This window comes from Lepidochelys kempii, chromosome 7 (genome assembly GCF_965140285.1).
Source record: "Lepidochelys kempii isolate rLepKem1 chromosome 7, rLepKem1.hap1, whole genome shotgun sequence".
NCBI lineage: Eukaryota > Metazoa > Chordata > Testudines > Cheloniidae > Lepidochelys > Lepidochelys kempii.
In genome coordinates this window covers 45,492,636-45,520,459 of record NC_136386.1, presented here as the reverse complement: position 1 = coordinate 45,520,459, position 27,824 = coordinate 45,492,636, and the positions used below count along the sequence as shown (strand labels likewise).

General features: G+C 46.2%; 1 protein-coding gene across 11 annotated transcripts in view; it reads right to left on the bottom strand.

The window, feature by feature from the left end:
* Positions 1 to 27,824, bottom strand: part of DOCK3 (dedicator of cytokinesis 3) — a 585,647-nt gene that overhangs the window by 429,506 nt on the left and 128,317 nt on the right. For all 11 annotated transcript variants that reach the window (XM_073352483.2, XM_073352491.2, XM_073352484.2 and 8 more), the window contains exon 3: positions 20,889 to 20,929. In XM_073352483.2, the coding sequence (XP_073208584.1) occupies positions 20,889 to 20,929 (41 nt within the window). The remainder of the gene's footprint in view (positions 1 to 20,888; positions 20,930 to 27,824) is intronic.

Below are 27,824 nucleotides of genomic sequence, written 5' to 3'. Positions count from 1 at the left end.
TTGTCGGGGATAGACCAGGAATGGAGTCTTAGAACTTTTAGTAAGTAATCTAGCGAGGTATGCGTTAGATTATGATTTCTTTAAATGGCTGAGAAAAGAATTGTGCTGAATAGAATAACTATTTCTGTCTGTATATCTTTTTTGTAACTTAAGGTTTTGCCTAGAGGGATTCTCTATGATTTGAATCTAATTACCCTGTAAGGTATCTACCATCCTGATTTTACAGAGGGGATTTTTTTACTTCTATTTCTATTAAAAGTCTTCTTGTAAGAAAACAATGTTTTTTTATTGTTCTCAGATCCAAGGGTTTGGGTCTGTGGTCACCTATGCAAATTGGTGAGGCTTTTTATCCAACATTTTCCAGGAGAGTAGGGTGTGCAAGTGTTGGGAGGACTGTTCATTGTTCTTAAGATCCAAGGGTCTGGGTCTGTAGTCACCTAGGCAAATTGGTGAGGCTTTTTACCAAACCTTGTCCAGGAAGTGGGGTGCAAGGTTTTGGGAAGTATTTGGGGGGAAAGACGTTTCCAAACAGCTCTTCCCCAATAACCAGTATTTGTTTGGTGGTGGTAGCGGCCAATCCAAGGACAAAGGGTGGAATATTTTGTACCTTGGGGAAGTTTTGACCTAAGCTGGTAAAGATAAGCTTAGGTGGTTTTCATGCAGGTCCCCACATCTGTACCCTAGCGTTCAGAGTAGGGGAGGAACCTTGACATGGTGGCAGAGTAGTGGAATTAACCTGAAATCATTTTGAGATCAATTTGAGATTTTTTGAACTAGAAATACAGATTTTAAAAAGGAAATTTTTTTTTGCTTTGGAAAGGAAGTCCAGAAAGCAGCTGAAACTGAAAGCAGCTTGTTTTTTCTCTGCTTTGTGGCCAAGCAGAGACAAAAGGGGATTATCTTTGTGCATTGCAGGTTTTCTTTGCCTGGAGGCAGGATACTTAACTCCTGCAGGGAAATTCACAGTCTTCCAACCCAGAGTTTTTTTTCCCCTAAAAGTAAATGGGGGGGGGGGTGCGTGTTCTACCCATTTGCCTGGAGACAAAAGTGGCAGGGTTTTTTTTTTTTTAGGATTTTGATTTTTTACAAGGAGCACAAGTTTGAAAAGGAATTTTTTTTTCCTTTAGGCTGCTCGTAAGCAGGTTTCCAAGTAGTTGGAGGTTTTTTGCTTTGATTTGGGCCCAGAGCAGAGACAAGGGAATTGTCTTTTTCTGTAGGCTGACAATCACTATCAGAGAATAGGTATTCTATTCCAGCACAGCAAAATTTTACAGCCAAGTTTTGTTTGTTTATTTCTAAACCTCGGGTGTAAAGTTAGTTAAAAACAGAGAGGTTAGAATGACAAAATCCACAGCTCGACAAAAGCTGGAATTAGCCAGATTTCAGGCTGAGGAAAAACAAAGGGAACATGAAAGACAGCTAGAACTCATGTGGCTGAAGAAGGAGGAGAAGGAAAAAGAAAGGGAGGCAGCGAAAGAGGCAGAACACCACCAAGCAGCTGCTCACAGGAGAGCTATGGAAGCAAGGGACAAAGAAATGGAGGCAAGGGCCAAAGAACTGGAGGAGAAGGAAAAAGAGAGGAATCATGCGGAGAAGATGGAGAAGATAAAGGCTCAGCAGAATATACCAACAAACCCTAGCAATGCTTCGCCAGGTACCACTCCCCAACCCAGAAAGTTCCCCACCTACAAGGCAGGCGATGATACTGAGGCCTTCCTAGAAAACTTCTAAAGGGCCTGCCTTGGGTACAACATCTCTACTGACCAATACATGGTAGAGCTGAGGCCACAGCTCAATGGACCCTTAGCTGAGGTGGCAGCTGAAATGCCTAAAGAACACATGAACAAGTATGAACTGTTTAAATCCAAGGCGAGAGTCAGAATGGGGATAACACCCAAGCAGTCTCGTTGGAGGTTCAGAGCCCTAAGGTGGAAACCAGACGTGTCATTTACCCGACATGCCTACCACATTGTGAATCATTGGGATGCCTGGATATCAGGAGCAAGTGTTGAATCTCCAGTAAATTTGCCCTTCCTAATGCAAATGCAACAATTCTTAGAGGGTGTTCCTGAGGAAATAGAAAGATACATCCTAGATGGGAAGCCCAAAACTGTAATCGAGGCAGGAGAGATTGGAGCCAGATGGGTGGAGGTGGCAGAGAAGAAGAAACCTGGTCGCAGTTGGAGTGGAGACCAGAAGGGACAACCCCAGACCACACCCTATCACCAGGGGCCACCCAAAGCCCCACCTACCTCCAAAGAACCCTCCAGACCCCTTATCGTCCCCCCACCCCATTCTCCAGCAACCCATCTCGCCCCAGTGACCCGTCAGCTGGACAATGTTTTAAATGTAACGAGCTGGGGCATGTAAAGGCCAACTGCCCCAAGAACCCCAACAGATTACAGTTCATTGCACCGGAATCACACCAGAGGTCCGCAGGCCCAGATACCTCCCAGATACCCTTGGAGCGGAGGGAAACTGTGAGTGTGGGTGGGAAGAAGGTCACCGCGTGGAGGGACACCGGAGCACAAGTGTCAGCTATCCATGCTTCCTTAGCGGACCCCAATTTAATCAACCCAGAGATCCAAATGATGATTCAACCCTTCAAGTCCAACTCATTCAATTTGCCTACAGCCAAGTTGCCTGTCCAGTACCAGGGCTGGTCAGGAATGTGGACTTTTGCAGTCTATGATGATTATCCCATCCCCATGCTGTTGGGGGAAGACTTGGCCAATCATGTGAAGCAGGCCAAGAGGGAGGGAATGGTCACCCGTAGCCAGGCTAAACAAGCCGTGAGGCCTAGCTCTATTCTGGAAACTTCTATCAGGACCCAGTCAGAGGTGATGGACCCGGACCCCAGGCCAATGTCTGCAACAGCAGTAGTGAATCCAGTCCCGGAGACCCAGACAGAACCAATCCCAGAACCAGAACCAGTCGAACAACCAACACCAGACTCATTGCCAGCACTGAATCCAGTACTTGCAACCTCAACACCAGAGGGCCCCACCGAACCTGAACCGGTAGCAACTGATAATCCTACACAAGAGGCTCAGCTGGAGCCTGAATCCCAACACAGTGCACCAGCGGAAAGTAGTTCACAGTCAACGGAAACAGCCCCATCCCCTACATCGCTCCCAGAAGGACCAAGCCTAGGTCCACAATCCAATGAGGGACTGATGTCTCCAGCATCAAGGGAACAGTTCCAGACCGAACAGGAAGCAGACAAAAGCCTCCAGAGAGCTTGGACGGTGGCACAGAGCAACCCACCGCCTCTCAGCTCTTCTAATCGATCCAGGTTTGTTGTAGAAAAAGGACTTTTATACAAGGAAACTCTTTCTGGTGGACACCAGGAAGACTAGCATCCTCAGAGACAGCTGGTAGTTCCAACTAAATACCGGGCCAAGCTCCTGAGTTTAGCCCATGATCACCCTAGTGACCATGCGGGGGTGAACAGGACCAGAGACCGTTTGGGGGGATCATTCCACTGGGAGGGAATGGGCAAGGATGTTTCTACCTATGTCCGGTCTTGTGAAGTATGGGAAAACCCCAAGACCAGGTAAAAGCCCCTCTACAGCCATTCCCCATCACTGAAGTTCCATTTCAGCGAGTAGCTGTGGATATTCTGGGTCCTTTTCCAAAAAAGACACCCAGAGGAAAGCAGTACATACTAACTTTCATGGATTTTGCAACCCGATGGCCGGAAGCAGTAGCTCTAAGCAACACCAGGGCTAAAAGTGTGTGCCAGGCACTAACAGAAATTTTTGCCAGGGTAGGTTGGCCCTCCGACATCCTCACAGATGCAGGAACTAATTTCCTGGCAGGAACTATGGAAAACCTTTGGGAAGCTCATGGGGTAAATCATTTGGTTGCCACTCCTTACCACCAACAAACAAATGGCATGGTGGAGAAGTTTAATGGAACTTTAGGGGCCCTGATACGTAAATTTGTAAATGAGCACTCCAATGACTGGGACCTAGTGTTGCAGCAGTTGCTCTTTGCCTACAGGGCTGTACCACATCCCAGATTAGGGTTTTTCCCATTTGAACTTGTATATGGCCGTGAGGTTAAGGGGCCATTGCAGTTGGTGAAGCAGCAATGGGAGGGATTTACACCTTCTCCATGAACTAACATTCTGGACTTTGTAACCAACCTACAATATACCCTCCGAACCTCTTTAGCCCTTGCTAAAGAAAACTTACAGGATGCTCAAAAAGAGCAAAAAGCCTGGTATGATAAAGATGCCAGAGAGCGTTCCTTCGAAGTAGGGGACCAGGTCATGGTCTTAAAGGCGCTCCAGGCCCATAAAATGGAAGCATCGTGGGAAGGGCCATTCACGGTCCAGGAGCGCCTGGGAGCTTTTAATTATCTCATAGCATTCCCCACCTCCAACCGAAAGCCTAAGGTGTACTATATTAATTCTCTAAAGCCCTTTTATTCCAGAGAATTAAAGGTTTGTCAGTTTACAGCCCGAGGGAGGAGACGACGCTGAGTGGCCTGAAGGTGTCTACTACGAAGGGAAATGTGCTGGTGGTGTGGAAGAGGTGAACCTCTCCATGACCCTTGGGCATATGCAGTGACAGCAGATCCAGGAGCTGTGCACTAGCTACGCGCCAACGTTCTCAGCTACCCCAGGACTGACTGAATGGGCATACCACTCCATTGACACAAGTAATGCTCGCCCAATTAAAGTCCAACCTTACCGGGTGTCTCCTCAAGCTACAACTGCTATAGAACGGGAGATCCAGGGTATGCTACAGATGGGTGTAATCTGCCCCTCTGGAAGTGCATGGGCACCTCCAGTGGTTCTAGTTCCCAAACCAGATGGGGAAATACGTTTTTGCATGGACTACTGTAAGCTAAATGCTGTAACTCGCCCAGACAACTATCCAATGCCACGCACACATGAACTATTAGAGAAACTGGGACGGGCCCAGTTCATCTCTACCTTGGACTTAACCAAGGGGTACTGGCAGGTACCACTAGATGAATCTCCCAAGGAAAGGTCAGCCTTCACCACATATGTCGGGCTGTATGAATTTAATGTACTCCCTTTCGGGCTGCGGAATGCACCCACCACCTTCCAAAGACTTGTAGATGGTCTCCTAGCGGGATTAGGAGAATATGCAGTCGCCTACCTTGACGATGTGGCCATATTTTTGGATTCCTGGGCAGAACACCTGGAACATCTACAAAAAGTCCTTGAGCGCATAAGGGAGGCAGGACTAAATGTTAAGGCTAAGAAGTGTCAAATAGGCCTAAACAGAGTGACTTACCTTGGACACCAGGTGGGTCAAGGAACTATCAGCCCCCTACAGGCCAAAGTGGATGCCATCCAAAAGTGGCCTGTCCCAAAGTCAAAGAAACAGGTTCAATCTTTCTTAGGCGTGGCCGGTTATTACAGACAATTTGTACCGCAATACAGCCAAATCGCCGCCCCACTGACAGACCTAACCAAAAAGAAACAGCCAAATGCTGTTCAGTGGACCGAAAAAATGTCAGAAGGCCTTTAACAAGCTTAAAGCGACACTCATGTCTGACCCTGTACTAAGGGCCCCAGACTTTGACAAACCGTTCCTAGTAACCACAGATGCATCTGAGCGTGGTGTGGGAGCAGTTTTAATGCAGAAAGGACCTGATCAAGAATTCCACCCTGTAGTGTTTCTCAGCAAAAAAGTGTCTGAGAGGGAAAGCAATTGGTCAGTCGGTGAAAAAGAATGTTACGCCATTGTCTACGCTCTGGAAAAGATACGCCCCTATGTTTGGGGACGGCGTTTCCACCTGCAAATCGACCATGCTGCACTGAAGTGGCTTCACACCATCAAAGAAAATAACAAAAAACTTCTTTGGTGGAGTTTAGCTCTCCAAGATTTTGATTTCGACATCCAACACATCTCAGGAGCTTCTAACAAAGTGGCTGATGCACTCTCCCATGAAAGTTTCCCAGAATCAACTGGTTAAAGTTGTCCTTGAGATGTGGAAAATAGTTAGTCTTTACGTACTTGGTAGTATATTTAGAGATGCATGTGTCTTATTAACTCTGTTTTTCCTAGACCTCCAGGAAGAAATCCCAGCCAGTGTTTCACCCTAGCTGAGATTTGGGGGGCATGTCATGACATCTAGCGTTCAGAGTGGGGGAGGAATCTTGACAACCCTATTTCAAAAGAATGTTGATAAAAAATAGCCTAAAAAGATAAAAATACATTCATTAAGTCTGCTCTGTTGCAGAGGGCCAGTGCTGCCAGACACCAATGCCACATCAGGGATCAAAATCAAACAGATTCTAGATTCTCACTTTTGGAAGAATAGATGTAAGGTAGGCTGAACGTGATCTTGATGGAGGCTATTCCCATTTCATTTCATATAGACATATCAAGAGTCAGTATCATTCCACAGAATTCTGTTCCAGCATCAGAAAAGTAGTGTCAAGAAGTTCCATATGAGATCATCTTTAGTGGTAGATCTTAATTATCATCTTTTCAATATAAGGGATATGTGGTGTCCTTTATTAAATCCTCTAGGCAGAACATTTTGTACTGAATGTTTATGAAGAGATTATGCTGTCCCACATAACTCCCAATTACCTTAACTCTTAATGAAAACCAACTTATCTATGATTAGCTGAGGATACAGGGATCCTTAAAACTGTACTTGATAAAAATGTATGACTATAACAACATCTGAAATGATTATCTGATGGAAAATTAGTCAGGTAATATATTCGTGATCTTTAAGAAAAAGGACAAACAGGCCAAAACATCTCCTGATATTATATATTGATTATTTTGTGCCTGATTGGCGTTTCCTACAGGCAACATAAAAAAAGACAAAACCTGATTCCTTGGGCCAAAATCTGTTTGCAATTAAAGCTAATAGTCACACACTTTCCTATTAAACTACAAATGACATTCAAGAAACAGCAATTATAATTACTTATAAAAATGAACGTCGATTGGTAACTGATATTTTCCATTTAATGACACCCCTTAAAATATTTACATAATTAGCTTTATTTCTGTGGGGATCTAATTATCCATTAACACTAGAGGTGCAGTCACCCAGGGACTTCACTGGAGAATTCTAAAATGTTCTCGTAAGCTTTGAAGAGACTTTCACTTATCCATTTTACAGCTTTAATTTTTTTTTGTTATTACTTATTAACACTTAGTCAGAAAGGCAATGAGATATTTGTGAACACATTAGCCATCATTATTAAAAAGGAAAATATGCTACGTTTTGGAAACAGTCTCACAGGGTGGCTGTCCTCTAAGGGGAGTTGGAATCCAGCTATACCTGTGATTTATTAGCTACCTCCCAGCTAAGACTAAGCAGCTAGGTATCACATGATTTTCTAATCAGCAAGTAACGCACTTGGGAGAGAGAGTTGCAAAGTGCAGGAAAAACAAGGAGGAGTCCTTGTGGCACCTCAGAAACTAACAAATTCCTGCAGAAGTCCCTGGGGAGAGATACAGGGACTGGATTGGATCCTGTGGTGGGTCCTGGAGAAGGGCTACTCCCAGGGCAAACTGCCTGTAGGACTACAAAAAGGCTAACAGGAACAAGGCGGCTCTGGAAAGAAGCTCCTGTCTCTGCGGGGCAAAAAGCACAATTTGTGAATGACTCTCAGACAACTGGCCTGTAGCATAGAAACCTGTAGCCCCGGGCAGAAGATCCTTGGTTTAGGGGGAAGTGACAGCTGATGTGGAATTTACCACCAGTTGATATGTGGAAGAAATAAAGCCGAAGCCTGAAAAAGAGGGCCTGAACCAGATTCTGGACATGCCGTCAAACATTCTTGGGCTGGGGAGACAGGCCAACAGCGTACACAGACCTAAGCATAGGTCTTTGCTTAATATTCCAGGTATTTCTCATTCAGGCACTCCTGTAAGAACTTTTTATTTGTCAATGTAAATTATACTGTTATATGACACTGTTTTGTCTTATAAAAGGATCACTTTAAGCAGCTTAACTTTGCATCAGCATAGGAAAATATAAAATGCTTTACAACATTTAGAAACAACAAAGCTAAATAACTATCATCTGGCACATAAAGCCACAATAAGTACTTGCATAAATGAAGATGATAAAAGCTTACAGGCTGGTGGTTTTTTACAACCCATTTAAAGTATTAAAAGTATTTAAAAACTACTACATAAATTTACTGAAACAGTACATAACTCAATTACCTTCACCATGGCCAGACCAGTGTTTAGTAAGTTCAAACATTTAAAATGGATATGGAACAACAGGTATTACTGTCAAATATGGAAACAGTCATTAACACACCCTGCTAAAGGCCAATGCTGTAGTGTGTAGTTTTTAAGGGACTGAACAGTAAGACAGTGGGTATGTTTAATTTAGGGGATGGAGAGAGGCAATGCTGGGAAATTAAGCTATGTGCATTGAATTTCACATCACTTAAAGAGATAATTCCACCAAAATAATAGAAAAGTAGATGGGAAAACAATATTCCAAATGTATACCGTATATACTCATTCATAAGCTGAATTTTTTTTAGTAAAACAGGGACGCATCAGAGAAGAGGATCGGCTTATGAACGGGTATAGAGAGGGAAAGGTGGGACACAGCCCCTCCCCGCAACAGGGGGAGCAAGGAGAGGCAGCACAATCAGCAGAGCCAGAAGGGAAGAGGGGGGCCAGAGTCTCTCCGCTTCTGTCATGCTGCTCTCCCCCCAGCCTCCGAAGCAGCTGCAGCTCAGAGGCTGGCAGGCTACAGCCGTGTCACTTGGCCTCGCCCACCAGAGCGGGCTGCGGCTGCACTGCCCAGCCCACCGCAGCACACTGTAGCCATGCCTCCCGGCCCAGCCCACTGGAACATGCTGCAGTCACACCGTCCGGTTTGGGCCGCCGGAGCAGCTCCAGCCAGGCCAAAGACATCCTCCCCAGATAAGGTGGGAAGGGAGTCCCAGGCTAGGGGTGGGGTCATGTGGGGAGTGGTCACAGGGGTTAACTCCCCTGATTCCCAGCTTCTTCCCCAGCAAAAATTTCCCCACCAGTTGCTGTCCCAGCCTGTCAAGGTAAGCTGCTGGCACACTGGAACACTTTGTTTACTTAGGTTTCAGAGTAACAGCCGTGTTAGTCTGTATTCGCAAAAAGAAAAGGAGTACTTGTGGCACCTTAGAGACTAACCAATTTATTAGAGCATAAGCTTTCGTGAGCTACAGCTCACTTCATCAGATGCATATCGTGGAAACTGCAGCAGACTTTATATGTACACAGAGAATATGAAACAATACCTCCTCCCACCCCACTGTCCTGCTGGTAATAGCTTATCTAAAGTGATCATCAGGTGGGCCATTTCCAGCACAAATCCAGGTTTTCTCACCCTCCACCCCCCCACACAAATTTACTCTCCTGCTGGTGATAGCCCATCCAAAGTGACAACTCTTTACACAATGTGCATGACAATCAAGTTGGGCTATTTCCTGCACAAATCCAGGTTCTCTCACATCCCCCCCCACCCCCATACACACACAAACTCACTCTCCTGCTGGTAACTTATCCTTGCAACAAAGCCCGTTGCCGATTGTGCCCACATATCTATTCAGGGGACACCATCACAGGGCCTAATAACATCAGCCACACTATCAGAGGCTCGTTCACCTGCACATCCACCAATGTGATGTATGCCATCATGTGCCAGCAATGCCCCTCTGCCATGTACATTGGTCAAACTGGACAGTCTCTACGTAAAAGAATAAATGGACACAAATCAGATGTCAAGAATTATAACATTCATAAACCAGTCGGAGAACACTTCAATCTCTCTGGTCACGCAATCACAGACATGAAGGTCGCTATCTTAAAACAAAAAAACTTCAAATCCAGACTCCAGCGAGAAACTGCTGAATTGGAATTCATTTGCAAATTGGATACTATTAATTTAGGCTTAAATAGAGACTCGGAGTGGCTAAGTCATTATGCAAGGTAGCCTGCTTCCTCTTGTTTTTTCCTACCCCCCCCCCCAAGATGTTCTGGTTTAACTTGGATTTAAACTTGAAGAGTGGTCAGTTTGGATGAGCTATTACCAGCAGGAGAGTGAGTTTGTGTGTGTATGGGGGTGGAGGGGATGTGAGAAAACCTGGATTTGTGCAGGAAATAGCCCAACTTGATTGTCATGCACATTGTGTAAAGAGTTGTCACTTTGGATGGGCTATCACCAGCAGGAGAGTAAATTTGTGTGGGGGGGTGGAGGGTGAGAAAACCTGGATTTGTGCTGGAAATGGCCCACCTGATGATCACTTTAGATAAGCTATTACCAGCAGGACAGTGGGGTGGGAGGAGGTATTGTTTCATATTCTCTGTGTACATATAAAGTCTGCTGCAGTTTCCACGATATGCATCTGATGAAGTGAGCTGTAGCTCACGAAAGCTTATGCTCTAATAAATTGGTTAGTCTCTAAGGTGCCACAAGTACTCCTTTTCTTTTTGTTTACTTAGGTTTACCTCCGTGCCTGCGGACGCTCGAGGTAAACAAACCATCTCGGCATGCCAGTGGCTTATCCTGATGGCCCAGGAGCCAAAGTTTGCTGACACCTGAATTATAGGGTCAGCTTATGAATGGCTCATAAAAATTTTCCACTTTTACTTATCCATCTTCAGGGGGTCAGCTTATAAACTAACCGGCTTATGATCTAGTATATACAGTACATTTCTTTTAAAAATCACTCTCACTGATGCAAGTTTAGATATCATTCTTTGCAATTCTGGACTACAGTATATAGAATACATAGCTTTTCTACAGGCCTCTCATCAGATTGCAACAGCTAATCAATATTGAAGTAATCAGTGAAGTATTAGAACATAAGAATGGCCATACTGGGTGTGACGTTATCTGATTAAAATACGAGCATATAGATTATTGGTGCAACCACTGTAATATAATTTCAATAAATATTGTACAAAGGTTGGCATTTAAGATGTCTATGGAAAGGTTATGATTTACTGAATATGATTATGCTATTTCTATGCACGTATCATTTTAATATTTGAAGTTACGAGTATTGGCACTATACCTGTATTTCAAATGTTTGCTCCTGGGGTAACACCCACAAGGTATTTAGCCTGCACATCTTGAAGGAACTATTTCAAGAAGAGTGGCCCCATTAAAGGACACTTAACTTACAATGGAAGATGCCTACCTACTCTTAATGGACTTTCCTGCTGTGACTAGGTGAAATCGTGCATGGACATGTGACTTGTCCATGTGACTCCAAACACAATCTTGTTACTGTAATTTTCCACAGAGAACTTTGTTTGAAACAATGGGATTCCTTCCACAATGCGGCAAATCACAAAGAGCGGCAAGGACAGCCAGGTCCCACGCCTAAGTCAAGGGACACTAAGAAGCTGGACCTTCTTCTTCGAGTACTGTCCCTATGGGTGCTCCACTTTAGGTGCCTATGTGCCCCTGCACCTCTAATCGGAGATTTATGGTATCAGTGTCCCGTTGAGCCCGCGCATGTGCTCTCCCTCCCTCGTAGTCTGCCTCGAGGCTATTTAGCACTGCACAGGTGAACCCCCCTCACTTCCTTCCCTTCCACCTTGGGGGTGGAGTGAAAAGGTGTTCGTACCCTTTCTGTGGCACAAAATAGCATCTTTCCACCCGTTTAGTGGTGGGTAGTATAGAGGCTGGAGTCTACCAGAGAACCTTTGGTGTTTTGGATTGTTCTTATGAGGAGCAAGGCCACCCTAGAATGACCCTCAGGGGCAAGGATGTCCACCATCGGGTCAGACTCCTCCATGACCTCCTCTGCCTGGAGATCGAGGTTTAGAGCCACCCTCCTAAGGAGGTCCTGGTGTCCCTTGGTGTCCATCACTGGTAGGGTGGTGGTGGTGCCCGCCACCTCCTCGTCTGGCGAGGAGGAGGCCCGTGGGACAGGGTCTTCCTGCCCTTCTGGCTCTCTGGAGGCTGGGTCAGGTACCTTGGAACCTCCCGTGACTAGAGGTGGCTCTAGTGTCACTTATAGTGCTGGTTCAGGTTCTGCACCTGAGCGTGACAGCCCAGAGTCCCTGACTCGAGCAGGGTCCTCAGGAGCCCTGAGTGTGTGGTGAGTCAGCGACGTTACTAAGGGGGAGGGCCATGGGTTGTAGATGCCACCAATGCCGGCCTGGAGACCTGACCCTGAGCATAGGCCCAAGGTGTCCAAAAGGGCCATTGGACTGGGCCATGCCACTGAGGCAGCCAGGCAACCGCCGGTGCCGATGATTCCACCGATCTGTGGAGCCAGACCAGGATTGGTAGTGGCTGTGTCTAGAGAGAGAAGACTCAGTGTCTGACTCGGACAAATAGTCTGTGCCCAACCACGGTGGGGCAGAGCCGGACGGTTCCAGGAAGCGGTACTGGGGAGATGGTGAGCCGTGCCGTAACATCATAGGCTTGCCACGATGATGAACCAGAAGCGATGCCATCATTGGTGCTGCAAAGGGTTCCAGAGCTACATGTGGTGCCGGAATAGACGCTGCAGCTGGTGCCACAGCCGGTGCCTGGTCTTGCGGTGCCAGGGCTTGTGCGGTCATGGCAATGAGGTTCCGCGCTGCCTTGTAGGTGTCCGGCATGGAGGGAAGATTGAGCTCTTCCTCCAAATCCACCCGAGTCAGGGAGTCTACCAGCACCTGATTCAATGGGCCTCCTGTTGGGACCAGAGTCAACGGTGCTGGGTCTTGAGGCCCAGACCATGGGTGTCCTGCCTGAGGACACACCCCGCTGAAATCCCCTTGTGGCTTCTTGACGGGGGAACGACCCCTGTCTGCCTTCTTTTTCTTATGTGGCTACCTGAACTAACAGCAAGGACGCTGGCTCTACACAGTTCTCCATGATTCCCTGCTGGGTAGACACACAGTGGAGGAGTAAGTTGCCTGATCTAATGCAAAGGGGACAAGAGATAGACATGCAGTGGGGTAGGAGGTATAGATTGGAGCAAGGAGGCCGGGTGAAGAGACTAGGAGTGGAGGATGGCAAGGGGGGGAAGAAGGAGGAAACTGGCGCATGTGAGGGTGGGGGGAGGAGGGGGAGATTAGGACTGGGACCTGGGGGGGAGATTGGGACTGGGAGCCAATAGGTGGGGGGGAGCCAATAGACTGGATGAAGAGCTAGGGGACACTAGGATTGGAGGTTTCAGTGGGTCAGGGAAAGGAGATAGGAGGGGATGTGAGACCGATCTGAAAAAAAACCCTGACATGTAGGGGGAGACCTGGTACTGCCTGGGCAAAAAGACTAGGACAAAGAGTAGGGGAGGTAATAGGAGAGACAGGATACCGAGTTTGGATGAGGAGCTCATTGAGGAAGCCAGTGGGGATGGGAAACGTGGGGAGAGACTAGGGCTGGGAGGGGGAGTTTGGAGGGGGGAGACTAAGACTTGCTTGGCAAGGAAACTAGGATTGGTATGAGAAGCCTGGAGACTGGGACTGGCTAGGTGAAAAGGGTGGAACTGGAATGAGGAACCAGCAATAGGGACAAGACAGGATTGGGAAAAGGAGAGGTTGGCAGGGATGGGGCAGAAAGTGTCACTCTTGGGCGTAAAAGGAAGAACAGACTGTGCCAAATAGAACACACTCCCTTCCAGAAACTGGAATGGAACCCAATTCCCAAATTTCATCATTCCTCTGCTGTCAGTATCTCCAAACCCCATTGGCAAAAGGTACCAAGTTCCCTCTGGTGCATGACCACACAGAGAATGACAACCTAAGGCTGCTATCAGTTACTCCTTCAGATCAAGTGGCAGAGGGTATGATGTATTTAACAGTCCCAATCCTGTTGATGACCATGTATCTCAATTCTTTTCCTGCATCCTATATGATGCTAAGCAAGTCACTTAAACCAACCTTTTCACAGGTTGTCACTAACTGAGTATTCCACATTTTCTGAGTGCCTGACTTGAGACCCTGGAGTCTGACTTGTAGAAGCGCTGAGCACTAACTACTGCAACTGAAATCAATCAGAAGCTGAGCTCCAAGCAAATGAAGTGCTATAAAATGCTAAATACTCTGAAAAAATCAGGTCCTAGGTGTCTCAAATTGGGCACCCAAAATTAGTGAATACTTTTAGCCTTAATCTCTCTCAGTGCCTCAATTCCCCATCTGCAAAATGGGAATAATAATCCTCCCTCACCTCACAGGGGTGTTGTAAAAATGTATTCATTCATATTGATGAAGCACTCAGATATCATACTGATGAGTGCCCTAGAAAACCCTATGTGGAAATTAACAAGTCTGTCTTCAGAGCAGGGTTTCAATAGTGTGAATTGGGAGTGCTTTGTTCCAGGTGAGCCTTGAGTGGGCCTGACTGCTATAAAAAGGCAGTCAGCTGAGAACCAGTTGAGCGGCAAACAGTGGAGAGGCTAATAGAGGGAGTTTGACTGGGAGTTTGCCTAGGGAGAGGCCACTGAGGCTTTCATCTCGCAGGCTTCTCTGAATAGTTACTGCAACAGCTGAGGAAGCTCATAGAAGGAAGGTAATATGGACGGTGAGCGATCAGCTGTTGTGACCTGCACAGGATGTGCTATGTTTGTCTTTCTTCCACAGGACAGAAGAGGTTTTGTCTGTACAAAGTGCAAGCTGGTCTCCATATTGGAAGAGAAGGTTCAAGGTCTGGAGAAACAAGTATCAATGCTGCGTTGCATAAGTGAAATTGAAGATTTCCTGGACAGACATCAGGATATGCTTCTATGTGCACAACATTCTGAAGATTCAGAGCAGGCTGCGCAGCGGGGACAAAAGGACGGTGAAGAAAATTGGCAGCATGTGACCTCCAGAAGAAGAAAGAGGCGCATCCATGTACCAGCAATGCAGATACAGGTGAGCGACTGTTTTCATGTTCTCTCCACAGGTACTAATGTGGAGAGTGGACTAGATGATACATCTGAAGGAAGGGAGTAGAAGACGACTCCACCGATTGGAAGGCATGAGATACACTGTCCTAGGGATGGGGGTTCCATGACTGCCGCTCCCAAGAAAAGGAGGTGGGTGGTGGTGGTCGGGGACTCCCTCCTAGGGGGGACCGACTCATTTATCTGCCGTCCTGACCGGTAAAGCCGAGAAGTGTGCTGCTTGCCAGGAGCTAGGATTCACGATGTGACGGAGAGACTGCCGAGACTCATCAAGCGCTCGGATAGCTACCCCTTCCTGCTTCTCCAGGTGGGCACCAATAATACTGCCAAGAATGACCTTGGATCACTGCACACTATGTAGCTCTGGGAAGAAAGATAAAGGAGTTTGAGGTGCAAGTAGTGTTCTCGTCCATCCTCCCTGTGGAAGGAAAAGGCCCGGGTACAGACCGTTGAATCGTGGAAGTCAATGAATGGCTATGCAGGTGGTGTCGGAGAGAAGGCTTCGGATTGTTTGACAATAGGATGATGTTCCAAGAAGGATTGCTAGGCACAGAAGGGCTCCACCTAACGAAGAGAGGGAAGAGCATCTTCGCAAGCATGCTGGCTAACCTAGTGAGGAGGGTTTAAACTAGGTTCACTGGGGGAAGGAGACCAAAGCCCTGAGGTAAGTGGGATACTGGGAGGAAGCACAAAAAGAAGAGCGCAAGAGGGGAGGACTCCTGCCTCATAGTGAGAAAGCAGGACGATCAGCGCGTTATCTTAAGTGCCTATACACAAATGCAAGAAGCCTGGGAAACAGGCAGGGAGAACGGGAAGTCCTGGCACATAATTCCAAACAAGGAATTATGATGTGTTTGGAATAACAGAGACTTGGTGGGATAACTCACATGACTAGAGTACTGTTATGGATGGATATAAACTGTTCAGGAAAGAGAGGAAGGGCAGAAAAGGTGGGGGAGTTGCACTGTATGTAAGAGAGCAGTATGACTGCTCGGAGCTCCGGTATGAAACTGCAGAAAAACCTGAGAGTCTCTGGATTAAGTTTAGACGTGTGAGCAACACGGGTGATGTCGTGGTGGGAGTCTGCTATAGACCACCAGACCAGGGGGATGTGATGGACGAGGCTTTCTTCCGGCAACTCGCAGAAGTTACTAGATCACAGGCCCTCGTTCTCATGGGGGACATCAATCACCCTGATATCTGCTGGGAGAGCAATACAGCAGTGCACAGACAACCCAGGAAGTTTTTGGAAAGTATAGGGGACAATTTCCTGGTGCAAGTGCTGCAGGAACCAACTAGGGGACGGAGCTCCTCTTGACCTGCTGCTCAGAAACAGGGAAGAATTAGTAGGGGAAGCAAAAGTGGATGGGAACCTGGGAGGCAGTGACCATGAAATGGTCGAGTTCAGGATCCTGACACAAGGAAGAAAGGAAAGCAGCAGAATACAGACCCTGGACTTCACAAAAGCAGACTTTGACTCTCTCAGGGAACTGATGGGCAGGATCCTCTGGGAGAATAACAACAGGAAAGGGAAAGGAGTCCAGGAGAGCTGGCTGTATTTTAAAGAATCCTTATTGAGGTTGCAGGAACAAACCATCCCAATGTGTAGAAAGAATAGTAAATATGGCAGGCGACCAGCTTGGCTTCACAGTGAAATCCTTGCTGATCTTAAACACAATAAAAAGCTTACAAGAAGTGGAAGATTGGACAAATGACTGGGGAGGAGTATAAAAATATTACTCAGGCATGCAGGAGTGAAATCAGGAAGGCCAAAACATACTTGGAGTTGCAGCTAGCAAGGGATGTTAAGAGTAACAAGAAGGGTTTCTTCAGGTATGTTAGCAACAAGAAGAAAGCCAAGGAAAGTGTGGGCCCCTTACTGAATGAGGGAGGCAACCTAGTGACAGAGGATGTGGAAAAAGCTAACATACTCAATGTTTTTTTTGCCTCCGTCTTCACAAACAAGGTCAGCTCCCAGACTACTGCACTGGGCAGCACAGTATGCGGAGGAGGGGACCAACCCTCTGTGGAGAAAGAAGTTATTCAGGACTATTTAGAAAAGCTGGACGAGCACAAGTCCATGGGGCTGGATGCACTGCATCCAAGGGTGCTAAAGGAGTTGGCAGATGTGATTGCAGAACCATTGGCCATTATCTCTGAAAACTCATGACAATAGGGGGAAGTCCCAGATGATCGGTAAAAGGCTAATGTAGTACCATCTTTGAAAAAGGGGAGGAGGAGGAGGATCCGGGGAATGACAGAGCAGTCAACCTCACCTCAGTCCCTGGAAAAATCATGGAGCAGGTCCTCAAGGAATCAATTCTGAAGCACTTAGAGGAGAGGAAAGTGATCAGGAACAGTCAGCATGGATTCACCAAGGGCAAGTCATGCCTGACTAATCTAATTGCCTTCTATGATGAGATAACTGGCTCTGTGGATGAGGGGAAAGCAGTGGATGTGTTTTTCCTGGACTTTAGCAAAGCTTTTAATATGGTCTCCCACAGTATTCTTACAAGCAAGCTAAAGAAGAATGGGCTGGATGAATGGACTATAAGGTGGATCGAAAGCTGGCTACATCGTCGGGCTCAACGGGTAGTGATCAATGGCTCCATGTCTAGTCAGCAGCCATTATCAAGCGCAGTCCTGGAGCCAGTTTTGTTCAATATCTTCATTAACGATCTGGAGGATGGCATGGATTGCACCTTCAGCAAGTTAGCAGATGGCACTAAACTGGGAGGAGAGGTAGATATGCTGGAAGGTAGGGATAGGATACAAAGGGACCTAGACAAATTAGAGGATTGGGCCAAAAGAAATCTGATAAGGTTCAACAAGGACAAGTGCAAAGTCCTGCACTTAGGATGGAAGAATCCCACGCATTGCTACAGAATAGAGACCAAGCGGCTAGGCAGCAGTTCTGCAGAAAAGGACCTAGGAGTTACAGTGGACGAGAAGCTGGATATGAGTCAACAGTCTGCCCTTCTTGTCAAGAAGGCTAATGGCATTTTGGGCTGTATGAGTAGGAGCATTGCCAGCAGATAGAGGGATGTGATCATTCCCCTCTATTTGGCATTGGTGAGGCCTCATCTGGAGTACTGTGTCCAGTTTTGGGCCCCACACTACAAGAAGGATGTGGAAAAATTGGAAAGAGTCCAGTGAAGGACAACAAAAATGATTAGGGGGCTGGAGCAGATGATTTATGAAGAGCGGCTGAGGGAACTGGGATTATTTAGTCTGCAGAAGAGAAGAATGAGGGGGGATTTGATAGCTGCTTTCAACTACCTGAAAGGGGGTTCCAAAGAGGATGGACCTAGACTGTTCTCAGTGGAACCAGATGACAGAAAGAGGAGTAATGGTCTCAAGCTGCAGTGGGGGAAGTTTACGTTGGATATTGGGGAAAACGTTTTCACTAGGGGGGTGGTGAAGCACTGGAATGGGTTACCTAGGGAGATGGTGGAATCTCCTTCCTTAGAGGTTTTTAAAGTCAGGCTTGACAAAGCCCTGGCTGAGATGATTTAGTTGGGGATTAGTCCTGCTTTCAGCAGGGTGCTGGACTAGATGACCTACTGAGGTCCCTCCTAACCTTGATGTTCTATGTGCAGTAAATAAGCCATGGGGCCACACAACAAACAATAGAGAAAACAATATCTAATAGCTGCTCATTAAGCAGGCACTTTCCATTTTGTTTACTTTGTCCACTCAGGCTCACACAGTCTGTCCCAGTCTGCTCACCTTCTCACTCCCAAACTTCCTTCTTCTGTTCTCTGCTCCTCTCTCTCCCATCTTCACCCCTGCTACTCAACATCCTGACTTCCACATCTCCCCTCTGCTCCTCAGCCTCTACTTTCAAGTCAACTTCCTTTCTCATTCTCTTCCATTCTGCCACTACAGAAGCAGAAGCATTGAGAGCAAAGGAGAGAGTCTCCCTGCTCTTACTTCTGGTGCCTGGTGCCACAGTGTCCCTTTGCTGCCAGCAGGAGCAATTGCAGGTAAAAGTCCTGCATGGCTCCTGCAGGCCTAGGATACAGCATGCTCAGTTGCTCTGTCAGGATGGCACAGATAACCTTGCCAGCACATAGGAGCTTTGTAGCGGTGGAGCACATTTTTTACAGACTGAATCTTCAGAAAATAATGCTGCTAACCTTTAACAAAACTCTATTAATCATGTCCAAACTGTGATTTTCCAGGGACTTATAAACTTGGCCAAATTTGAGAAGATTTTCACTGTGACAAAAGACATCTCTGACACCAGAGTGACCCCTTTGCAAATTTCAAACGTCTGCTGCAAAGCATGGAAGTGCTAGAAGAGCGGTTCTCAAACTCGGGCTCAAGACCCCATAGGGGGTCATGAGGTTATTACACCGGGGTGGGGGTTGCAAGCTGTCAGCTTCCACCCCAAACCCCACTTTGCCTCCAGAATTTATAATGGTGTTAAATATATTTTTAAATGTTTTTAATTTATAAGGGGAGGGTCACACTCAGAAGCTTGCTATGTGAAAGAGTCTCCAGTACAAAAGTTTGAGAATCCCTGTGCTAGAGTATCTCAAAGAAAGAGTTGAGAATTTTTTTGATGTGAGCAAAACAATGTATTTTTCCTCGCCTTGTTGTAAGAAATGGCTGAAACATTTTAGCTGAAACTTTCCAAAAACATTCATCCTGAGAGAAACAACTGACACAGGAAATTTGAGTCTGAACGGTTTATGTTTGGCAAAGTTGTAAGTAACTGAAAACAAGGTCTCATAATGGAAAGCATTGCATCTTGAACGACAAGCACAGCTACCAGGTTTGCCTACAATTAGTTGTGTACACACCATTTTAAATACAATCATACCAAAAAAAATGGCTACTTTTCCCTACTTTTCACAGTATCCCGAAAAAAAGATGCCAAGATTCAAAATACACAGTTGCTCAGCACCAAGAAAATATACAAGCCATCCACACAGAGATCAAAAGCTAGCAAACAGGCAATATACACAGGAGCTAAACAATAAACTAGTTCAACAACTCTTAAAAACTCACTGAAGTACTAAAATTAAGAATTTTCAAGGAACAAAAATAAAGAGGAGGAAAAATCGCTTTCCATTGAAATACAAACTTGAAGCAGATTTTTCCATAGGTTTTCCCAACAAGAGTGACTTCACCAAGAAAGTCAATAGCGAACACACACATTTTAACCATACAGAAATACTGGAAAGGTGGAAATGCAATTGGATTTACTTCATCTGATTTACTCCCACTTTATGCCGTCTGTTTCTGAGGCACTGTGTTGGTTACCTAGGAAACTGGTAGGTTTGAATGGCTCTTGGGTCAGAACTGTGAACACAGATTTATGCAGTGTACAATGTAACAATAAATGCACAAATGAATGAAATGCTCAACAACTTAGGGAAGTTTTATTAGAAGAAAAATATAATTAATTGATTATGTAGGGTATATTTTTGAAAAAACAAAAAATTCATTAGACACTAGTGTTCATTAATATATTTTTTACAAATTACATTGAAAATTACAGTATTTTAAACAAAAGCCAGTTGAATGTTAGAAATAGCTTGTGTCTTTGTATACTTAAGCGTACATGAACACAAACAAAAATTCACAGCCAGCATAAAGAGCCCTCCTGGTGCAAAATTTCCTTGATTAGACTATAAAATCTGTGAAATATAAAACATTAACAATATTTTTCCCCAATTGGCTTTATTTCAAAAATTCTCATATTTCTATTTTGATAAAGTGAAGTATTTAAATTTGTTTAAAAAATCCTGAATTAAGAATTGTACAGGCTTATTTAGGCATTTGGGCTTTTTTGAAAAAAAAAGTCAAAATGAATACAGCCTACATGTATGCAGATGAAAAAGGTCTCTGAACCTTTGGGATGACTAAGAAGCAATTCAGAAAAAAATTCAGTACAATTATGTATGCCAAAATATTTGTAAAGGGAAGTGGAGTCTTAAGAGTGAGGGAGAACATGGGTTAGGGCTGCAACAGCAAGGTGGAAAGTCCTCATTCTCAAATAATTGTTAAAAATAGAGACTATATTTACACTTACCTTTACATTTGGCTTCTTAATGGAAACTCCTCTGTACCAGCCTAAAACAGGACAAAATATACTGTATTAAATTGTGGCATTGCATTTTTTTATACTGAAATAATCTGACTGCCACTGGCAAAACCGTCCAAATGCTCAGGTCATCTTTTACTCCTGAATGTATTTTGTGCCAAAAAATTATGCATAAAAAAATTAAAATTCTCGCACAATATTTTAAAATTCTGCAAAATTCTGCAAATATTATTTGCCAAATAAATATGGAGGCTCCAGCATAGCATTGGGGAACACAGGCCACTAGCTGCACAGAGGTGGGATATCACTGTACAGCTCTCCGCCCCAGGACACTGACTCAGCAGGGAGGCTACACCCTACCCTGACAGTGCAAGGACTGGGCCTGCGCCTCCGTGCCAGGTGCACCAGGTGTGAGCAGACAGGCTCAGCAAGACAGGATCCAAGTGTGGAGGGGCTTAGTATGTGGGGGGAGGGATCCAGGTGTGGGTTGAGAGGGTTTTGTGTGGGGCAATCTGGGTGCAGGAGGCTCAGTGGGGGATCTGGATGCACAGGGGCTTGTTGCAGGGTTCTGGGGGCAATGGTAATGGGACTCTGCAGGGGGGTCCAGGTGAAGGTGGTTGGGGCTCAGTGGTGGGGAGTTTCTGGGTGTGGGCGTATAGAGCTCGGCAGGGGGGTAGCTCGGCGGGGGGGAGCTCAGTGGAGTGGGGATCCAGGTGCAACTGGTTGGAGCTCAGTGAGGTGGGGATATGGGTGTCTCATCGGAGTAGTCAGGTCCATCAAGGTGGGTTCTGAGTGCAGGGGGGTTAGGCTCAGTGAGAGGGTCTGAGTATAAGGGGGTCTGGATTCACAGGGGTTGGGCGGATGGAAGAGCAGCTCCCTGTACAGGGATCCCTCCCCCTGCAGCTGAGGAGTAATGGGTGCAGGAAGCAGGGGGAGAGATGGAGTTTGCAGAACTTCCTGCAGCCAGGAGAGAAATCTGGGGTGGGTCTGACCCGGTCCCAGATGCCGTGCAGGGGAAGAGTAAGTCCTGTCCTCCCCAGCCCAGCCCGGACTAGCAACCGAGTCCAGCACAGGGTAGGAGACACCAACCAGGACTTCCCCAGTCCCACTTCTTGCCCCACAGTGATTTACCACTCTGCCGGCTGCCCTAGGTATCCAAAACATATTGCTGGGGAAAGTTGTGTGACCGCTCTTGTGACTTCCCTTTGCTTCCTCAGCAGAAAGTCATTTTTCTGTGGGGAATCAAAGAAATCTGCGGGGGACATAAATTCTGTGCATGCATAGTGGCAGAGAATTCCCCCAAGAGTAATCTTTGAAACAGACACTATAGCTCACATAGGTTATTAACTCTTGAAAGATTTTTACTCTGCAGTGACCACAAGCCATAAGAATCTTGTACTCCTGCTTATTCCCATGAAGGACAGAAACAGCTTAGTGTTTGTAGTCTCTTTAAACTACTTGGAACCATTAGCAGCTGTGGTGAGTACACATTCAGCACACAGGCAATAATTCAGCCTGAACATCTTTCCTACATGGGAGAAGACATTCCAGTACATTTCTAACACACTTGAATTTTATAGGTTCAACATTTAATCAGGAAAGCAAACGTGTGGAAAGGACGTATACTGTGTAAACACTGCCCTGTCACGGTTTCTCTGGTGTGGGATCAGTTAAGTTGCACAAACAATGCCAAAGGTCACAATGGGAACACCAGGAGCTGTATCTTGGATGACAGGAGTCAGCAAGGCCCTTCACACTACTTAAACACTGCAGTTGCACTATGCTTGGATGGGGTGCCCAGTGGCAGTGTCTCTAAAGGACAGTGATGGAAACAAGTCAAGGAATGGACCTCAGGATCTACAATTGCACAAATCCAATTATTACGCTTAAATCCCATTCAAGTGTCACACAAGAGCTCCAGATAGTAGTATTCCAACAACAGCCTGCAGTAAGGGCTACAAGGGGTTCAAATTTCATTCTCCACAAGCTACCTGAGCTTCACCAACAGGTGAGAATAATTTCACCTTATGTAAGCTAGCATCAGCAACAAAAACAGGAAAAAATCAAAACTGATGGTGCTGAAAGACCAACAAGGTTGATACTGGAGAGCTGAGTGAGAGAAACAAATGGACAGAGACTGAGAAAACAGTCAACCCTAGGAAATATATCTAGCCAAGGGGAGTGAAGCACAGATTCCTTTTCTTTTTTCCCTTTTCGTGCCACAATCGTAATATATTTCGGTTGATGTTACTATTTATTATTATAGGCAGAGCTGGTAGCTATGCCTACAGTTACAGTTGTTTAACCTTTTCCATTTTAAAACCCAGTTTTCAGCTGCTTAAATTTTCCCAAACTTCAACATTCAGGCTGAAATTTTATATGCCAGGTGTTTGCATCAGGGTAATCAACCAAAATGGGTTAGCTGTTTCTGAGAACAAGATGTGTTTTGCCTATTTAAAATTTTTTCTCAATCACTTCATTGAGAAATTCTAGTATCTCCATGCTCTGGAGCAGAAATCTGGCAACTGAGATTGCACGGGTGTCAGACACATGCCTTTTGTTATCCCAAGGAAAACTGCCCAAATCTGAATGAGTTAACCTCTGAATAAAAAGTTTCACATATTTACACATATTCAGAAGAAATTTCTTAGAGTTCAGCAGCTCAATTCTCCAAAGATTCCATCCGCACTGAGCATGCTCCATCCCAGGAAACCTGGGCTCATCAGAACTTTTATTGCAATTACTCATCCTCATTGCTGGGGAACACTGTGGCATCAGGCACCAGAACTGAGAACAGGGAGACCTTCTCTCCTGTGTTCTCAATGCTCCTTGCTAGCACACAGGCAGTGTGGAGAAGTATTAAGCAGCTTGACTGACACGCAGAGGCATGGGGGCTGAGGAAGGGGAAGAGGAGCAGACAGGGGGACGGAACAGGAACACGAGCAAGGGAGGAAGGGATAGGAGCATGGGGGAGGATAGGGACAGAGGATATAGGAGCAGGAACTAAAGAAGGCAGGGATAGGAGCAGAGGATGAGGACGGGAGCTGTGGGAATTGGAGAGAAGGTTAAGAGCTCTGAGGAGAGGCAGTGATGGAACCAGATGGGGGAGGGGAGAGACACAGGAGGGTTTGTAAACACGAGAGCATACTCCCCTCCAGAACTCAAATTGAACCCAGGATTCCTGAGTCTCAACTTTTCTCTGCTGTCTAGCAAATAATTATAAAACCCAAAGTTTGTGTCTCATACCCCTCTAGAAGATAAGTCTACACAGATAACAGTCTTTAACAGCTACTTGTTAACCTGTGGTTTTGTACATATCCATTATGATAAAGTATTTAATTATATGATCATCTACTACTGTTTCCATAAAACCCCTGCCTCATTCAGTGCACAGAATGGACAGAGCTCAGGGAATGAATCAGGGATGTGTAGTGAATAAGGCTGTTGTCTGTAGGACTCATGCCTCAGTGTTGTAGAAGTCAGAAGGTGTATTGCGAATGAGGTGGTGTAACTGCAGACTATCATAATGGATATGCACAAAGAGTAAATTAATGAATCACAGACAACCTTAATTCTGGCATTTCCTAAATACTGAGGTCTTGACATTGCAACCTTAAGATTCTTTTACTGTTGTTTTTGTATATTATTACTACTACTATAGTACTGAGGTTTTTTCTTTTTAAAATAATCTCCTCTTATAAAAATGTACACAAAGCAATTTTTTAAATAATCAGCAATTCTAACATAATATTACTGTTATTAATCATTTGTATTACGGCTACATGTACAAGCCCCATTCAATATCAGGGCCTAATTATGCTTGGCATTTTACAAACAAACACCAATAAAGAGGAGATCCCTGCCCTGGATTATAACATGTTCCCACTCTCTACTATGATAGTATGTTAAAGAATCAAAAATAAATATTCATACCCAGTTCCTCTGACCAAAAAAAATAAAATATTACAGAACTAATGAGGGCATCAATACTGACTCTATAGTTGAGACTCAATTGATTCTAGCACATAAAGGAGGCATACACAGGTTTGTTATGGACAGAAAAACAAAGCATATCTTCTTTAAAATTACTGCAGTTGTTAAGGTTCCTTCCCCACTCTGAACTCTAGGGTACAGATGTGGGGACCTGCAAGAAAGACCCTCTAAGCTTATTCTTACCATCTTAGATTAAAAACTTCCTCAAGGTACAAACTTTGCCTTGTCCTTGAACCCTATGCTGCCACCACCAAGCGTATTAAACAAAGAACAGGGAAAGAGCCCACTTGGAGATGTCTTCCCCCAAAAATATCCCCCCAAGCCCTAGCCCCCTTTCCTGTGAAAGGCTTGATAAAAATCCTCACCAATTTGCATAGGTGAACACAGACCCAAACCCTTGGATCTTAAGAACAATGAAAAAGCAATCAGGTTCTTAAAAGAAGAATTTTAATTAAAGAAAAAGTAAAAGAATCACCTCTGTAAAATCAGGATGGTAAATACTTTACAGGGTAATCAGATTCAAAACATAGAGAACCGCTCTAGGCAAAACCTTAAGTTACAAAAAGACACAAAAACAGGAATATACATTCCATTCAGCACAGCTATTTTACCAGCCATTTAAACAAAACAGAATCTAACGCATATCTAGCTAGATTACTTACTAAGTTCTAAGACTCCATTCCTTTTCTGTTCCTGGCAAAAGCATCACACAGACAGACAGACCCTTTGTTTTCCCTCCCACCCCCCAGCTTTGAAAGTAACTTGTCTCCTCATTGGTCATTTTGGTCAGGTGCCAGCGAGGTTATCCTAGCTTCTTAACCCTTTACAGGTGAAAGGGTTTTTGTCTCTGGCCAGGAGCGATTTTATAGTTCTGTATACAGAAAGGTGGTTACCCTTCCCTTTATATTTATGACAGCAGTTCACATACAGAATGATTTTTGACAGTTTACAATTTTTTAATTACTTTAGGAATGAAAAATAATTAAAAATGGGTCCTTTAAGAAATTGAGTACCCAGTGTCAGACCTTTGCCTCTAATAATCTCAGTAACAGCATAAAAGACTCTTCAAATAAAAGTAACTGAAATTATACGTATCGGCCTGTAGCAGGGTCTTATTGGAAAACCTGGGAAGTGGGTGGGCGCAAGCCCACCCACTGCTAAAGGCCCTTCCCCCAGCCTAGCGGGAAGGACCACTGGACCCAGGGACCAACTGATTACAGGGGGCAACTAATGAAAAACAGGGACCAGAGTGAGGTCTGAGGTTTGAACCTCAGAGGTTCAAAATGAGGATACCGGAGGAGGACACCGAGCAGAGAACCCTGGACAGAGCCCACTGCTCCTCAAAGCTGTTGAGGGAGCCAGCGGACACAGCCCAGTGGAACTCTGCCCAGATGCATGAAACTAGGGAGGAACAGAAATAGGCCCCGCAGTCGCAGAGGACCCCCTCGTCCAACATCCTCCTCCTGGTATTGTAGATGGAGACTTTGGCCAGAGCCAGAAGGAGGTTGACGAGGAGGTCTCGCGACTTCGTGGGGCCACAGATAGGGTGTGCAAAGAGGAACAAGTGTGGGGAAAAGTGCAGCCAGAACCTCAACAAGAGGTTCTGGAGGAGCCAGACTAGGGGCTTCAACCTGGCACATTCGAGACAGGCATGCGCCAGGTTCTCCCTCACACCGCAAAAGGGGCAGGCCTCCGCTGTAGTGGTGAACTGCGTCAGGTGCATGCCAGTGCTCATGGCTCCATGAAGGAGCCGCCAACTAACATCCCCGGCGGGCCGTGGGACCAAGATGGAATAAAGGCTGGCCCACCGGGGCTCCTCACCCTCTTTAGGTGGAAGATAGTCCCGCCATTTGGTGTCAGGGCGGGACATGAGGGTGAGGAAATGTAACGTATGGAGCACGAGCGTGTACAGATGGTTTCTGGGTGCGGTTCAAAACCGGACTGGCTGCAGGGAATGTGTGGGAGCGGAGAGGCCGGGGGGGGGGGGGGGCTCGTGGAACAGGGGCCCAAGAAAAATGTCCGGAGGGCCAGGGGTGGGCGGGGAACATCCTCTTACAGGGCTTACCACAGGAAAGTGAGAGAATTGGGTGACAAGGCGGCCTTCACCTACTGGAGTACGCGCCTGGGGGTCGGAAGGGAAAGCAGAGGTGGCGGAGGAAGGCGTGCACCAACATACTACACGCTGGACTACCTGCACCATAAAGGAGCCTTTGCAGGGCCTGGAGACGGAAGACATGGACCTGGCTGCGCAAGCAAACTAGACCCTGTCCTCCCTCCTCCAGGGGAAGACTCAGAGCCCCTGCAGAGACCCAGTGCAGCCCCAGCCAGAAGAACTCCAGAGCCATCCTCTGGAGCCTGGCCAGGATCCTCGGGGCCAGGCTCAGGGTGTTGAGTCGGTGCCAGAGCATGGACAGAACCAGTTGGTTCAGCACCAGCGCTCTCCTTCACAGGGAGAGACACCGGAACAGTCCTGTCCATCTCCTCAGTCGCTCACCCACCCTGGCCTCCAAATCCTGCCAGTTCTCCGGCGGAGAAGGATGCGTGGTGAAGAGATAAATGCCAAGATAGAGCAGCGGACCTGCACTCCACCGGATGGCTTGAAGCGCGGGTGGGAGGGAGCTCGCCTGCCACCCATCCCCAACCACTAGGCCAGAGTTCTTGACCCAGCTGACCCGGGCGGAGGAGGCAGCCAAATAAACCAGGTCGTTCGGGTCCTGGACCACGAGGAGCACGTCATCGGCGTATGCCGACAGGACCAGCCGCAGCTCCGGCTCCCAAAGCGCCAACCCCATCAACCTCCGACTGAGGAAGGGCTCCATCACCAGAGCATACAGCTGACCCAAAAGGGGGTACCCCTGCCGTACCCCCCACCAGAAGCTGACCGGTTCAGTCAGGGTCCAGTTGAGCCTGACCAAACACTCCGTGTCAGTG